This window comes from Bufo gargarizans, unplaced genomic scaffold (assembly GCF_014858855.1).
Source record: "Bufo gargarizans isolate SCDJY-AF-19 unplaced genomic scaffold, ASM1485885v1 fragScaff_scaffold_587_pilon, whole genome shotgun sequence".
Lineage (NCBI taxonomy): Eukaryota > Metazoa > Chordata > Amphibia > Anura > Bufonidae > Bufo > Bufo gargarizans.
The window spans coordinates 194447-210599 of record NW_025334145.1 but is presented as its reverse complement, the minus strand read 5'-3'; the positions used below and the strand labels follow the sequence as shown (position 1 = coordinate 210599).

The 16153-nt window shown below is 49.1% G+C and overlaps 1 protein-coding gene across 1 annotated transcript; it reads left to right on the top strand.

Annotated features, from left to right (window-relative positions):
* The first annotated feature begins 224 nt into the window (after nt 1-224).
* Nucleotides 225-15292, top strand: LOC122922660 (TRAF interacting protein). The gene is made up of 15 exons (XM_044273350.1): nt 225-396; nt 9036-9093; nt 9170-9253; nt 9332-9371; nt 10234-10361; nt 10443-10537; nt 10608-10721; nt 13125-13212; nt 13434-13523; nt 13637-13725; nt 13861-14016; nt 14104-14143; nt 14213-14344; nt 14565-14615; nt 14761-15292. Exons 1-15 carry the CDS (start codon nt 299-301, stop codon nt 14878-14880), a joined length of 1383 nt encoding a protein of 460 aa, XP_044129285.1. The 5' UTR covers nt 225-298; the 3' UTR covers nt 14881-15292.
* The last annotated feature ends 861 nt before the right edge of the window (nt 15293-16153 follow it).

Below are 16153 nucleotides of genomic sequence, written 5' to 3'. Positions count from 1 at the left end.
CGGTGATGTAATATATGACAGTATAATACACGGTGATGTCACACATGACGGTATAATACACGGTGATGATGTCACACATGACGGTATAATACACGGTGATGTCACACGCCTCTCCTACCCGCCATAGGTCAGCCGTCCTGTCAGTCTTCCCGCTCGTTCCATCAGCCGCCGCGTCGTACGTAGTGACGTCAGTCCCTGCGCAGCCAATCATGAGGCGGTCGCGCTGCTGACGTGCTGTTGCCGGCAGTGATCGCGGTAAAATCGAAGTAGTGATCGGCGGGTCCGGCTGCAGTCAGTGATGCCCATCCGCGCCCAGTGCACCATCTGCTCCGACTTCCTGGACCAGCACAGCGATGTGGCGGCCATCCACTGCGGACACACCTTCCACCACCTCTGGTAGATCCCGGCCTGTGCCCCCGTATATACCCCTCATATTACACGGCTGTACCCCCATATATCATATACCCCCTCATATTTCACGGCTGTACCCCCATATACCCCTCATATTACACGGCTGTACCCTCATATTACACGGCTGTAGCCCCATATATCATATATACCCCTCATATTACACGGCTGTACCCCCATATATACCTCATATTACACGGCTGCACCCCCATATATCATATACCCCTCATATTACACGGCTGTACCCCCATATATACCCCTCATATTTCACGGCTGTACCCCCCATATATCATATATACCCCTCATATTACACGGCTGTACCCCCCCATATACCCCTCATATTACACGGCTATACCCCCATATATCATATATACCCCTCATATTACACGGCTGTACCCCCATATATACCCCTCATATTACACGGCTATACCCCCATATACCCCTCATATTACACGGCTGTACCCCCATATATCATATATACCCCTCATATTACATGGCTGTACCCCCGTATATCATATATACCCCTCATATTACACGGCTGTACCCCCATATATCATATATACCCCTCATATTACATGGCTGTACCCCCGTATATCATATATACCCCTCATATTACACGGCTGTACCCCCATATATCATATATACCCCTCATATTACATGGCTGTACCCCCGTATATCATATATACCCCTCATATTACACGGCTGTACCCCCGTATATCATATATACCCCTCATATTACACGGCTGTACCCCCCATATATCATATATACCCCTCATATTACACGGCTGTACCCCCCATATACCCCTCATATTACACGGCTATACCCCCATATATCATATATACCCCTCATATTACACGGCTGTACCCCCATATATACCCCTCATATTACACAGCTGTACCCCCATATATCATATATACCCCTCATATTACACGGCTGTACCCCATATATCATATATACCCCTCATATTACACGGCTGTACCCCCATATATACCCCTCATATTACACGGCTGTACCCCCATATATCATATATACCCCTCATATTACACGGCTGTACCCCCATATATCATATATACCCCTCATATTACACGGCTGTACCCTCGTATATCATATATACCCCTCATATTACACGGCTGTACCCCATATATCATATATACCCCTCATATTACACGGCTGTACCCCATATATCATATATACCCCTCATATTACACGGCTGTACCCCCATATATCATATATACCCCTCATATTACACAGCTGTACCCCCATATATCATACACCCTCACCTAAAGAATTATTGGGAACACCTGTTCTATGTCTCATTAATGCGATTCTCTAGTCAATCAATCACATGGCAGTTGCTTCGATGCATGTCGGGTTGTGGTCCTGGTCAAGACAATCTCCTGAACTCCAAACTGAATGTCAGAATGGGAAAGAAAGGTGATTTAAGCCATTTTGAGCGTGGCATGGTTGTTGGTGCCAGACGGGCCGGTCTGAGTATTTCACAATCTGCTCAGTTACTGGGATTTTCACGCACAACCATTTCTAGGGTTTACAAAGAATGGTGTGAAAAGGGAAAAACCTCCAGTATGCGGCCGTCCTGTGGGCGAGAATGCCTTGTTGATGCTAGAGGTCAGAGGAGAATGGGCCGACTGATTCAAGCTGATAGAAGAGCAACGTTGACTGAAATAACCACTCGTTACACCCGAGGTCTGCAGCAAAGCATCTGTGAAGCCACAACACGCACAACCTGGAGGCGGATGGGCTACAACAGCAGAAGACCCCACCGGGTACCACTCATCTCCACTACAAATAGGAAAAAGAGGCTACAATTTGCACGAGCTCACCAAAATTGGACTGTTGAAGACTGGAAAATTGGTTTCTTGAACATGACAATGAGGTCACTGCACTAAAATGGCCCCACAGTCACCAGATCTCAGCCCAATAGACCATCTTTGGGATGTGGTGGAACGGGAGCTTCGTGCCCTGGATGTGCATCCCTCAAATCTCCATCAACTGCAAGATGCTATCCTATCAATATGGGCCAACATTTCTAAAGATGCTATCAGCACCTTGTGGAATCAATGCCACGTAGAATTAAGGCAGTTCTGAAGGCAAAAGGGGGTCCAACACCGTATTAGTATGGTGCTCCTAATAATTCTTTAGGTGGGTGTATACCCCTCATATTACATGGCTGTACCCCCATATATCCCCCTCATATTACACAGCTGTACCCCCATATATCATATATACCTCATATTACATGGCTGTACCCCCATATATCATATACCCCTCATATTACACCTCTGTACACCTATATATCACATATACTCATATTACATGTCTGTACCCCCATATATCATATATACCCCTCATTATATACGTCTGTACCCCATATAGGGAAAATCTGTACCTGGGATTTTACTTTCCTTGAGTCCAAAGGCAGCACAGCATGGGTTAAGCTCGTCTTCATTCCCTTGGCTAGGACCGCCCACCTAGATTAAAATAATTAATTAGATCATTAGTAGACACTATAGAGCTGGCCTCCCATAACGCTCCACTGTGTAAAAAAAATAAATAGACTTTCATTCAATGCGAAATAACAGAATGTATCTCAGGGAGGGTATATCTGTGCTGCCTTCGGACTCGAGGAAAGTAAAATCCCAGGTACAGATTTCCCTTCCGTCCTCCGGCAGCACAGCATGGGATGTGTATAGATCATGAAGGGGGGATTTTTCATCAAGAACTGCACTTAATACCCCAGTACCAAAGGCTGAGCTTCTAGCGTTGATGTCTAAGCGATAATGCTTCATGAAGGTCTGGGATGAGGACCAGGAGGCAGCATTGCAGATCTCTTCTATAGACACCTGCGGCAGGTCTTGTTGAATGGGCTTTAATTGGAAAAGGAGAAACCATTTCTTCTAAGGAGTAGGATTCTTTGATAGTGTCCTTTAGCCATCTAGCTAATGTATCTCTGGAAGGTTGTCGCCTCTTCTTGGACCTGTGAACAATACGAACACATTTTCGGCTAACCGGAACTCTTCTGTTCTCTGGAGATGTATCTCGATAGCCCTTTTCAGATCTAGAGTATGAAGTAGTTTGTTCTTCATCAACCGGGTCAGGAAAAAACCCGGGGAGAAAGGCTTCTCTATTATTGTTAGCAGCAGAAGGCACCTTGGAAGTGAAGGAAGGTATGGTGCGAAGAAGGACCCCATCAGGCAGGATTCTTAAATAGGGGTATTTAGAAGACAGCGCTTGAAGTTCACCTACTATTTTTTTGCGGAGGTGACAGCAACGAGAAACAATACTTAGTATGACAGCCATTTTAAGTCAGTTTGCTGCAAGGGTTCAAATGGAGCAAGTGTAAGCGTCCTCAAAACCAGATGGAGGTCCCAGACCGGTGTAGGCTCTCTATGCGTAGGTTTCAGTCGTCTTATTGCTTTGAAGAATCTGAAGATCAGCGGGTGATGGAGAAATCTGTTCTCAGTCATAATATTGATAGCCGTCATGTGCGCTTTTAATGTGTTAGGCTTAAATCCCTTCTGGAAACCTTCCTGAAGAAATTGAAGAATGGATCCGACATCAATCTTCACCTGGTTCGCCTCAGCCATCCAGGCTGTAAATTTCTTACATATTCTAGCGTATCTTTTATTAGTAGAATCCTTGCGGGAACATAATAAGGTCTTAACTACAGATTCAGAGAGGCCCATCTCCACTAACTTAGATCTCTCAACCTCCAGGCTGTCAGGTGTAAATGGTTCAGGCTCTGGTGATAGAGACCGTCTTGTAACAGTAGATCTGGAACTGGGGGAAGCTTCCAGAACTCCCCCTTGGATAGCCGGAGTAATAGAGGGAACCACGACCTCCTTGGCCAGAATGGGGCTATTAATATCGTCTGAGGCTTGTCCATCATTATCTTCCTCAGGACTCTTAGGATGAGAGGTACTGGAGGAAAAATGTAGACAAACAGGCGTCTCCAACTGAAGGAAAAGGCATCCAGTATTGTGGGCTTGTCCAGCCTGTTCAGAGAGCAGAATTTGGGAACTTTTTTGTTCGAGGCCAATGTCATCAAGTCCTAATCTGGACATCTCAATCTGCTGAAATATCTTCTGGTTCAGTTCCCAATCTGCTGGGTCTATTTTTCTCTGGCTCAGACGATCCGCTTGAATATTCAAGCAACCTCTTATATGCATGGATTTTAGCTCTAAGATATTGGCTTCTGCCCAACTGAAGATCTCTTTGCACAACTTCAGGATGGAACTGTTTCTTGTTCCACCCTGCTTGTTGAGGTAGAATACAGTTGCAAGATTGTCCGAACAAATCGGCACCGGTTTTCCTACTATAAGTTTCTTCAACTGGAGAAGTGCCAGTTGCACTAACTTTAGTTCTTTTAAGTTTGAAGACTTCTTCTTGTCCTCGGAGGACCACAGCCCCTTGATCCAACCGTCTTGAAGATTGGCTCCCCAGCCTCGGCCAGACGCATCTGTAGTGATTACTACTGGGGTTAGATATTTGAAGGTCTTCCCCTTGGATAGATTTCTGGATTGCAACCACCACCTGAGGCTCTGGACTGCTGAAGGCCTTAGTCTCACTCTTGCTTCCAGATTGTGAGAAATGCGATGCCAGACTTGAAGCATGTTTTGCTGTAGGTCTCTGGTATGGATTCTTCCCCAAGGTACCGCATCCGTTACTGCTGTTAGGTGTCCCAGGGTCTTCATCACTCTGCGGACTGTGGGAAAATGTAAAGAAATGAGAATCTTTATTTCTTTTTTCGGGGCTTTGATCTTTGGTGGGGGAAGAAACAGAGCCATAGATATGTATCTATCTGCAGGCCCAGAAAAATCTTTGAGGTAGTAGGAATCACATCTGATTTCTCCCAGTTTATTAAAAACCCTAGTTTTTGAAGCGTCTCGATAGCTTGTGTGAGATGTAAGTGTAGCAGGTCTTCTGACTGAGCTACCAGTAACCAGTCGTCGAGATATGGAAACACTTGTATTCTCTGGAGACAGAGATGTACTGAAACCAGGACTGCCACCTTAGTGAAGATTCTGGGAGAGGAACAAAGGCCAAACGGTAGTGCTTTGAACTGGAAGTGTGATATTTTACTCTTTCTTATGACCGCTATTCTTAGGAATCTTCTGGATTTTTCTCTTATAGGGATGTGCAGGTAGGCGTCTCTTAGATCCAGAGAGACCATGAACTGATTTTCTGTGAGCACCGCTGTGATAGATCTTAATGTCTCCATCTTGAAATGGATCTTTTTCATGAATTGATTCAGGTATCGAAGGTCTATGATAAGATGATACTTTCCCCCTGGCTTCAGGACCTGAAATATTTTGGAGTATATTCCGGTACCTCTTTGCATGGGTACTGGTTCTAAGGCTCCTTTCTCTATGAACTCGTCTAGAAGACAAACATTTTTGGGATCTTCTTTCTTGTTCAGAAGAAATCTGTCCCTTGGATGTCGATCTAGTTCCAACATGTATCCTTCTTTTATGATGTTTAGAACCCAAGCGTCTGAAGTAACCCTTTGCCACTCTGAGTAGTGATGTGTCAGCCGACCTCCTACTTGGCTTCTGGCGTTAGAATTCCTTCTTTAGAGGGTTTTCCATCCTTTGATTTCTTCTTTGATTTTGAAGCCATCCAGGACCTTCTGTCAGGTCTGCTTCTGTTGAAGCGTCCTCTTGATCCATATCTTCTATATAAAAAAAAGGCATCTTTTCTCTTCCCTTAAATTGGGGAAAATTCAACGCTTTTTCTTCATTACTGGATTCCAGAAGTTTATCTAGATGGGATCCGAATAACTTCCCGGGCTCAAAAGGGAGTGAGCATAGATTATTTTTTGATGATGAGTCTCCAGACCATAATTTGAGCCAGACAGACCTTCTGATAGAGTTGGAAAGGGCCATATTCTTAGCTATTAATCTTAAAGAATCTACGGGGGGAAAAAAAGAGCTCTGTTGCTAGTTTCAGAGGGCGTACGGTCTCGTGCAAGAGGCCTTAGCGCACAAAATAAGTGACATCAATCTATAACCGTCCATGAGCTTCTTCCACCTCAGCTGGACGTTTGGAGCACTCTCTGCTTTTGCATACTTCTCCAGATCTCTCATGTTTGAAGGTCGCCTTCTCCACGGTGTTCAATGGGCTTTAGATCTGGACTCACTGCCGGCCACTTCAGAACTCCCCAGCGCTTGTTCCCATCTTTTTTAGGGGGCTTCTTGGGGTCATTGTCCAGCAGGAAGACCCTTGACCTAGGACACAAACCCAGCATTCTGACACTGGGCCTACAGTGCGACCCAAAACCTTTGGTAATCTTCACATTTCATGATGCCAAGACCCCCAGTGCCAGCGGCAGCAGAACAACCCCAAAACATCTTTGAACCGCCACCATGTGGCTGTAGGTCCCGTGTTCTTTTCTTTGTAGGCCTCACTCGGTTTTCAGTAAACAGTAGAATGATGTGCTTTACCAATAAGCTCTATCTTGGTCTCATCCATCCACAAGACGTTTTCCCGGAAGGATTTTGGCAAACTGCAGCCAAGTTCTTTATGTCTCTGTGTCAGCGGGGTTCCTCCTGGGTCTCCTGCCATAGCGTTTCACTCACGTGTGGAGGGGTAGTTCGCGCTGACGCTCCCGGAGCCAGCTGGACAGCTTGAAGTTCTTTGGAACTTGATGGGGCTCCTTATCCACCATCCGGACCATCCTGCGTTAAAACCTTTCATCAGTTTTTCTGTTCTGTCCACGTCCAGGGAGATCAGCGCCACGGGGTGTCAATGTCTTGAGTACATTACGTGTGCACCATGGACGAAGGAACATCAAGATCTCTGGAGACCGACTTCGGGACTTTGAGATCCACAGTTTCGGTCCTCGTGTCCTCAGACGTTGTGTTCTCCATGTACCGCCCATACATCATACATGTGTGTGCCCCAGATATGTGACCTGTATGCTGTATACCGTGTCCTCATCATACACCCCTATATACAGTGCCTTGCAGAAGTAGCTCCGAGTCGCTTTGGATAAGTCTCTAGGAGCAGTCGCCACATCTGTCCGCTGAGATTGTTGCCCGTTCCTCCTTGCAGAACGGCTCCGGCTCCTTCAGGTCGGATGTTTGCGCTTGTGAACAGCAATCTTTACGTCTGACCACAGATACATGTTTCCCCTTAAACCCCTCAAGTGTTGCTTTAGCCGTGTGTTTGGGTTCATTGTCCTGCTGGAAGGTGAGCCTCCGTCCTAGCCTCAGATCACGCACAGAGTGGGGCAGGTTCTACTGAAGGATATCCCTGTATTTAGCACCATCCATCTTTCCCTCAGCTCTGACCAGTTTCCCAGTCCCCCCAGTATGATGCTGCCACCACCAGGTCTCACTGTGGGGATGGTGTTCTTTGGGTGATGTGTTGGGTTTGCGCCAGACATAGCGTTTTCTTTGATGGCCGAAAAGTCCAATGTTAGTCTCCTCAGACCGGAGCCCCTTCCTCCATACATTTTGGGAGTCTCCTCAGACTGGAGCCCCTTCCTCCATACATTTTGGGAGTCTCCTCAGACCGGAGCCCCTTCCTCCATACATTTTGGGAGTCTCCTCAGACCGGAGCCCCTTCCTCCATACATTTTGGGAGTCTCCTTAGACCGGAGCCCCTTCCTCCATACATTTTGGGAGTCTCCTCAGACCGGAGCCCCTTCCTCCATACATTTTGGGAGTCTCCTCAGACCGGAGCCCCTTCCTCCATACATTTTGGGAGTCTCCTCAGACCGGAGCCCCTTCCTCCATACATTTTGGGAGTCTCCTCAGACCGGAGCCCCTTCCTCCATACATTTTGGGAGTCTCCTCAGACCGGAGCCCCTTCCTCCATACATTTTGGGAGTCTCCTCAGACCGGAGCCCCTTCCTCCATACATTTTGGGAGTCTCCTCAGACCGGAGCCCCGTCCTCCATACATTTTGGGAGTCTCCTCAGACCGGAGCCCTGTCCTCCATACATTTTGGGTCTCCCACAGGCCTTTTCACAACCTCACGACGCGCCTTTTTGTTTTTTGCTGACAGTAATGGCTTTCTTCTGGCCGCTCCGCCATAAAGCCCAACTCTATGGAGCGTACGGCTTATTGTTGTCCTCTGTACAGATCCTCCAGTCTCTGCTGTGGAACTCTGCAGCTCCTCCGGGGTCACCTTAGGTCTCTGTGCTGCCTCTCTGATTAATGCCCTCCTGGCCCGGTCCGTCAGTTTTGGTGGGCGGCCGTCTCTTGGCAGGTTTGCTGTGGTGCCATGTTCTTTCCATCTGGTTATGATAGATTTGATGGAGCTCCTGGGGATCAGCAAAGATTTGGATATTTTATTATAACCTAACCCTGACTTGTCCTTCTCCACATCATTGTCCCTTACTTGTTTGGAGAGCTCCTCGGTCTTCCCTTTGGGGCCTTGGTTAATGCCCCCCTCATATGTTTGTCTCTTGGTTGCGTGAATCAAGGCGGAAGGCGTGCCCCCATGTGTGTTGCCCTGGTTCATGCCCCCCCTATTTTTGTGTCCCCCAGTTGACTCCTCCTATATGTGAGCACCCACAGGTTCATGCCCCCATGTGTGTCCCCCGTCTGTGGCTCTAGTTCATGTCCGTGGCTCTGTATTTACGGCTGCCTCTTCTCCTCAGCCTGGAGCAATGGTTCACCTCGGCCCCGAGTCGGACGTGTCCTCAGTGCCGCATCCAGGTAAGTGCCCCTCCCCCACCGCTGTTTCCACGTATGACGTTGAATGGCGGCGGTGACGGTCTTGCTGTGTCCTCAGGTCAGTAAGCGGCAGATCATACAGAAGCTTTTCTTCGATGTCGGTTTGGAGGAAGACACGACCCTCGACCCCGAGTCATTGAAGGTGCGCTCCCCTCCCCCGCTCCAGCACATGTATGTATGTGGCGTGTAGTGATGCACTAATAATTCTCTTATGTTACAGAATGAAGTGGATAAAATAAAGGCGAATCTACACGAGAAAGGTGCGTCCTGCGGGCGACGATTCATGTTATTACAGGAGGCTGTCACTCGCTCCTCGCCTGAGGCTGCACTCCTGACACTACCCCAGCCGGCAGCATGGATGGCGACGCTCAGTAGTGCAGCCTCAGGCTATAGTGGCTCTGGGATCTGCAGTGCGGATGGACATACGGACATGGAGGGCGGGTTGGAGCGCCTCCTGTGGTCAGGACCTGTACGTGTTCGCAGTCTGCGAGGGCCGTGGTGCATTGTGGGAATACAGGTGCTGACTGATCCGGGGGAGTCGCCATCAGCAGAGCTTCTGACAGGTCCCACTGAGTTTGATGGCGACGCTCAGTAGTGCAGCCTCAGACTATAGTGGCTCTGGGATCTGCAGTGCGGATGGACACACGGACATGGAGGGCCGGTTGGTGCGCCTCCTGTGGTCAGGACCTGTACGTGTTCGCAGTCTGCGAGGGCCGTGGTGCATTGTGGGAATACAGGTGCTGACTGATCCGGGGGAGTCGCCATCAGCAGAGCTTCTGACAGGTCCCACTGAGTTTGATGGCGACGCTCAGTAGTGCAGCCTCAGACTATAGTGGCTCTGGGATCTGCAGTGCGGATGGACACACGGACATGGAGGGCGGGTTGGAGCGCCTCCTGTGGTCAGGACCTGTACGTGTTCGCAGTCTGCGAGGGCCGTGGTGCATTGTGGGAATACAGGTGCTGACTGATCCGGGGGAGTCACCATCAGCAGAGCTTCTGACAGGTCCCACTGAGTTTGATGGTCCAGTTTGGGGGGTTTACATGTGGAGGGTCAGGACCATGACCCGACTGCTGAGACTGGAAACGGTGGACACAAAGGGGTTAAAATTTTTGTTTTCGCAGAGAAGGAGAAGCGGAAATGCCAGGATCTGGTGGATTCCCTGCGGGAGATGCTGGAGATCCGGAACGTCACCATAGAAGCTCTCCAGAAGAAGGTGGAGGAGCTGGAGATGCTGTGCTCCTCGCTGAAGGTACCGCCTCGGGGGAGGGGCTGCCCCTCAGTATCTGCCTCTGGCGGGTGCTCTCTGACCGCTCACCTGATCTGTTTTCAGCGGCAGATGAAATTCTTTGATCTTCAGCAATCGGAGACTAAAGCGGCAAAGGACGAGGCGCGGCGGCTGCGGAATAAGCTGCAGCAGCTGGAGAGGTGGGTGCGAGCGGCAGCAGGGGCGTCCTCCCCAATCGGCACAGTCTAACGCCTCCTCTTTCTGTGACAGCATCGAGGTTCTGCTGCAGTCTCAGCGGCCGGAAGTGGAAGCCATGATCAGAGACATGGGCTCCGGAGCAGCTGCTGTGGAGCAACTGGCCATATACTGCGTCTCATTAAAGAAGTAAGAGAGCAACTGTGCGGGTCACGTGATCAGCGCCGCCAATGGCGTACAAAGCGATGGCGCTTCTCTAGTGTGAACAGAGCTCACAAGAAGTATTCACCCCCTGCTGCAGTCTGTTATATGTGCACTGATGGAGCGGTCTGCTTACAGAGTGCAGCTCTGGAGTATAATACAGGATGTAACTCAGGATAAGTAATGTATGTACACAGCGACTGCACCAGCAGAATAGTGAGTGCAGCTCTGGAGTATAATACAGGATGTAACTCAGGATCAGTAATGTATGTACACAGTGACTGCTCCAGCAGAATAGTGAGTGCAGCTCTGGAGTGTAATACAGGATGTAACTCAGGATAAGTAATATATGTACACAGTGACTGCACCAGCAGAATAGTGAGTGCAGCTCTGGAGTATAATACAGGATGTAACTCAGGATCAGTACAGGATAAGTAATGTGTGTACACAGTGACTGCACCAGCAGAATAGTGAGTGCAGCTCTGGAGTATAATACAGGATGTAACTCGGGATCAGTACAGGGTAAGTAATGTATGTACACAGTGACTGCACCAGCAGAATAGTGAGTGCAGCTCTGGAGTATAATACAGGATGTAACTCAGGATCAGTACAGGATAAGTAATGTGTGTACACAGTGACTGCACCAGCAGAATAGTGAGTGCAGCTCTGGAGTATAATACAGGATGTAACTCTGGATCAGTACAGGGTAAGTAATGTATGTACACAGTGACTGCACCAGCAGAATAGTGAGTGCAGCTCTGGAGTATAATACAGGATGTAACTCAGGATCAGTACAGGATAAGTAATGTATGTACACAGTGACTGCACCAGCAGAATAGTGAGTGCAGCTCTGGGGTATAATACAGGATGTAACTCAGGATCAGTACAGGATAAGTAATGTATGTACACAGTGGCTGCACCAGCAGAATAGTGAGTGCAGCTCTGGAGTATAATACAGGATGTAACTCGGGATCAGTACAGGATAAGTAATGTATGTACACAGTGACTGTACCAGCAGAATAGTGAGTGCAGCTCTGGAGTATAATACAGGATATAACCCAGGATCAGTACAGGATAAGTAATGTATGTACACAGTGACTGCACCAGCAGAATAGTGAGTGCAGCTCTGGAGTATAATACAGGATGTAACTCAGGATCAGTACAGGATAAGTAATGTATGTACACAGTGACTGCACCAGCAGAATAGGGAGCGCAGCTCTGGAGTATAATACAGGATGTGACTCAGGATAAGTAATGTATGTACACAGTGACTGCACCAGCAGAATAGTGAGTGCAGCTCTGGAGTATAATACAGGATGTGACTCAGGATAAGTAATGTATGTACACAGTGACTGCACCAGCAGAATAGTGAGTGCAGCTCTGGAGTATAATACAGGATGTGACTCAGGATAAGTAATGTATGTACACAGTGACTGCACCAGCAGAATAGTGAGTGCAGCTCTGGAGTATAATACAGGATGTAACTCAGGATCAGTACAGGAGAAGTAATGTATGTACACAGTGACTGCACCAGCAGAATAGTGAGTGCAGCTCTGGAGTATAATACAGGATGTAACTCAGGATCAGTACAGGATAAGTAATGTATGTACACAGTGACTGCACCAGCAGAATAGGGAGCGCAGCTCTGGAGTATAATACAGGATGTGACTCAGGATAAGTAATGTATGTACACAGTGACTGCACCAGCAGAATAGTGAGTGCAGCTCTGGAGTATAATACAGGATGTAACTCAGGATCAGTACAGGATAAGTAATGTATGTACACAGTGACTGCACCAGCAGAATAGCGAGTGCAGCTCTGGAGTATAATACAGGCTGTAACTCAGGATCAGTACAGGATAAGTAATGTATGTACACAGTGACTGCACCAGCAGAATAGTGAGTGCAGCTCTGGGGTATAATACAGGATGTGACTCAGGATAAGTAATGTATGTACACAGTGACTGCTTTCCTTTCCATCCTTCTGTGTTGGGGTCTTGGATGATGAGTTTTGGGGTTGGCTGCGGTCGCTGCTGGGATTCTGTTAGTCTCCAGTTGTTGCCGGTCGTAGACCGTACTGAGAGAGAGAACTGTATAATGAGGAGGATTATCAGGTAGGTGGCCGCTGCTCTGGTTATAAGGCCGGACCCGCTGTATAAACAGTTTATGTTGACCCCGGATGTGGCACTGGTGTCTGACACTCGGAGGTCGCCGGGGTCAGCAGAGACTCGTTAATATAAATAATTTATTTTAGCGCAGTAAACGGATGTCCCTGTTTATGTGCAGGAAGAAGGCGCCCGTAGAGGGAGAGGCCGCTGCTCACTGAGGGGATTTGAGGGTCTTCGTCTTCCTTCCATGCATTTAACCCCTTTTCTTCCTTCTATGTATCTAGGGAGTACGATAATCTGAAGGAAGCGCGGAAATCCTTTACAGAAATGATGGAAAAGCTGAAGAAGGAATTGTTCTCCTCTAGCAGCAAGGTCTGTGAGGGAGGTCGGGGTCATGGGTCCTAGTTAGGGGGCCCCCCGAACTGTCCGCCCACTTACCCCCATTACTTGATGAATGTGGTGGTCGGTCTGTAAGATCAGTGAGTCACATGGCGGCGTCCGGTGGGGTGGCCCGGCCTCCACCCTGCACAGTCTCCGCAGGCAGCCCTCGCCCTGTTGCTGGCCCACACATTACACATGGTCTTTACCCTTAGGCCCAGAAAGCAGAGCTGGAGCGGGCGCGGACCCGGGACGAGCTCATCGCCTCGCAGAAAGAGCTGGAGAATGCAGACCGGGAGATCATGGTGAGAGCTGCCCCGGTGTGGGGTGGTAATGGCAGCCGCGCGCCAGCGACTGATCGCACTGCGTCCTGCTGGAGCTTCTAGGATTTAACTCATTGTTGTAATGTTTTGTTCAGAGTCTGAAGAAGAGAGTGGAGTTCCTGCAGAAGACGCTGAGCACGCCGACCGCCACCAATGAAGCCATCAGTCGGCTGATGTACGAGAGGTCCGTAATAAATCCTCCTCCTTTAATGTGAATGCTTAACGTATAGCTCACGGAATGTGGGCGGAGCTCCTAGAATCGGACTCCTCCCCCTCGGCGTCCTAAATCTCAGTCCTCCTGTGTTCTTTCCTCCCCCAGTCCTGCACCCATCGGTTTGCAGAGGCCAAAGCTCCGTCCTCCGATGCTGGGAGATGATATTAACCTGGACCTGAGCTTTGACATCCGCACCCCGGAGCAGTGCACCCAGAAAACCGCCATTGCTCCTTGTAAGAAGATAAGGCTGGACAAGAGCGAGTAAGGAGAGGCGACGGTTTCTCGCGTCTAAATGTTGTATTGGGGAGTAGATGAGGCCAGGCTTTACTTCGCTGTCTCTTCCCGTAGGCCTCCTGGGAGCCCCCTGCAGGACTCTAAAGGGTTAACGGTAAGAGCCCGCGCCGGGGGTCATGCTGTGAAGGTTGCTGCCGTCTGTAACAACGTCTCTTCTCCTCAGAACTTTACAGGAAAGGTAAGTTCAGCGCCGGATGAGGAGGAGGATCTGCTGCTGCCGTCGTTTATAAAGAACTCGCTGCTGCACAAGAAACCCATCAGGAGCCTGACGAGCGCCTGGCCGAACACGGGAGTGGTGAGTACGCGCCATCCCACCGGTAATGGGGGCCCTTGGTGCCAGGCACATGACCCCTCTTTTGCGCCCAGCCGTGTTGTGACTAGGGATGAGCGAATGATGTTTCATCCGAAGTCGATTCGCTCATCCCTAGTTATGACACGTAATGTCCAGGAGGGGCGCTGGGCCAGGAGAAGAGATGACCTTGTCCACCATGTTGTCTCCTGTGATCTCCCCCCAGGTCCGGACGGGGTTCGATGGATTGGGTGGACGCACAAAGTTCATACAGACCGTATCCTTTTCATGTGGACGCGGGAGGCGTAAGCAGACCGCCTCCTGGTCATGTGATCTGCCATATTGGTCCAGACGGCGATGTCTGCACTTAAAGGGGAAGCGTCATTTGTTTACTGAGCCATTCCTTAATGCTGTACCCTCAGAGCAGTGTCGCTGAAATCCGCCCTCTGCCGCCCAAGATGAAAAGGAAGAAGGTGTCCAGGCCCGCCGCTCCCAGCGCCGCCACCTCCCATCAGCCGCGACTCGAAGACTTCTTAAAGTAAATGTCTATTACTCTGGACCCCGGCCCAGTGGAGGAACCCCAACCCCACAGTGTTATTTATAGAAGTCTCCCTGACGTTAGGTGGAGTCCCTGCTCCATCGTCCGGCCGAGGACTGTTTGCCGTGTCCTGTCTGACATCTTGGGGACGATTCCAGGACTGGCTTGTGTGTAGGTTCCTCCATATTTCCCTGCCCCTCCCCCGTTGTATATGTGACTCCGCTCTGCACCCCTCCCCCGCTGACCTGTCATCCGTGTGCGCTCCTCGTGGGCCGGCTCATGTAGAGGAGACTGTTGTGTGACGTCCTCCGCTTTCTTCCTTGCCGCGGCGGCTGGGCCCTTGGTTCTTCTTTTTAATGTCTGTCGATGACCACGTGGCGTCTTGTATCGTATTTTCAAATAAATGAATTGTGGGAGATGTGACGTGACCTGCCCTGCCCCCAGCACCTCTGCCCTCTTCACGGTCTCTGGAGCGGTATCATGCTGAGAAGTATCACCCCCATCATCACCTAGGCTATGAGGATCATGGGGTGGCTGTGAGGGTCTCTGATCAGGATGGATAGCGCCGTACTCCTCCTTCCAGTCCAAGCATTTCCACCCGCCAGAAACGTTGCGATGCTTGGTCCTATTCCTCATTCCATCCCGTGATTTGTGGGGTCGGGGTCCGGCAGCGGCCTTGTGCTGACCTCTGTCCAGGAGCCAGACATGACCATGCAAGAGGCGGAGGAGCCGGAGGCCCGTTAAAGGGGATGTCCAGCTAATCAAAATGGTTTGAAATCCAAGGCTATAGGCAAGTAAAATCTGCGCTTTTCTTTGTCGCGCCCATTCCGATGTGTGGCGACCTCCAGCTTTATCGCCTCCCTGCTCCATCCGGATGTACAGGTCCTTCTCAAAAAATTAGCATATTGTGATAAAGTCCATTATTTCCTGTAATGTGCTGATAAACATTAGACTGTCATATATTTTAGATTCATTACACACAACTGAAGGAGTTCAAGCCTTTTATTGTTGTAATATTGATGATTTTGGCCACAGCTCATGAAAACCCCAAATTTCCTATCTCAAAAAATTAGCATATTTCATCCGACCAATAAAAGAAAAGTGTTTTTAATACAAAAAAAGTCAACCTTCAAATAATTATGTTCAGTTATGCCCTCAATACTTGGTCGGGAATCCTTTTGCAGAAATGACTGCTTCAATGCGGCGTGGCATGGAGGCAATCAGCCTGTGGCACTGCTGAGGTGTTATGGAGGCCCAGGATGCTTCACTGCGGCGTG

Coding starts and splice junctions, on each gene's coding strand:
- LOC122922660 (XM_044273350.1), top strand. CDS start 299: ATGCCCATCCGCGCCCAGTGCACCATCTGCTCCGACTTCCTGGACCAG. Junction 397..9,035: donor CACACCTTCCACCACCTCTG/GTAGATCCCGGC, acceptor TCTTCTCCTCAG/CCTGGAGCAATGGTTCACCT. Junction 10,362..10,442: donor TGCTGTGCTCCTCGCTGAAG/GTACCGCCTCGG, acceptor ATCTGTTTTCAG/CGGCAGATGAAATTCTTTGA.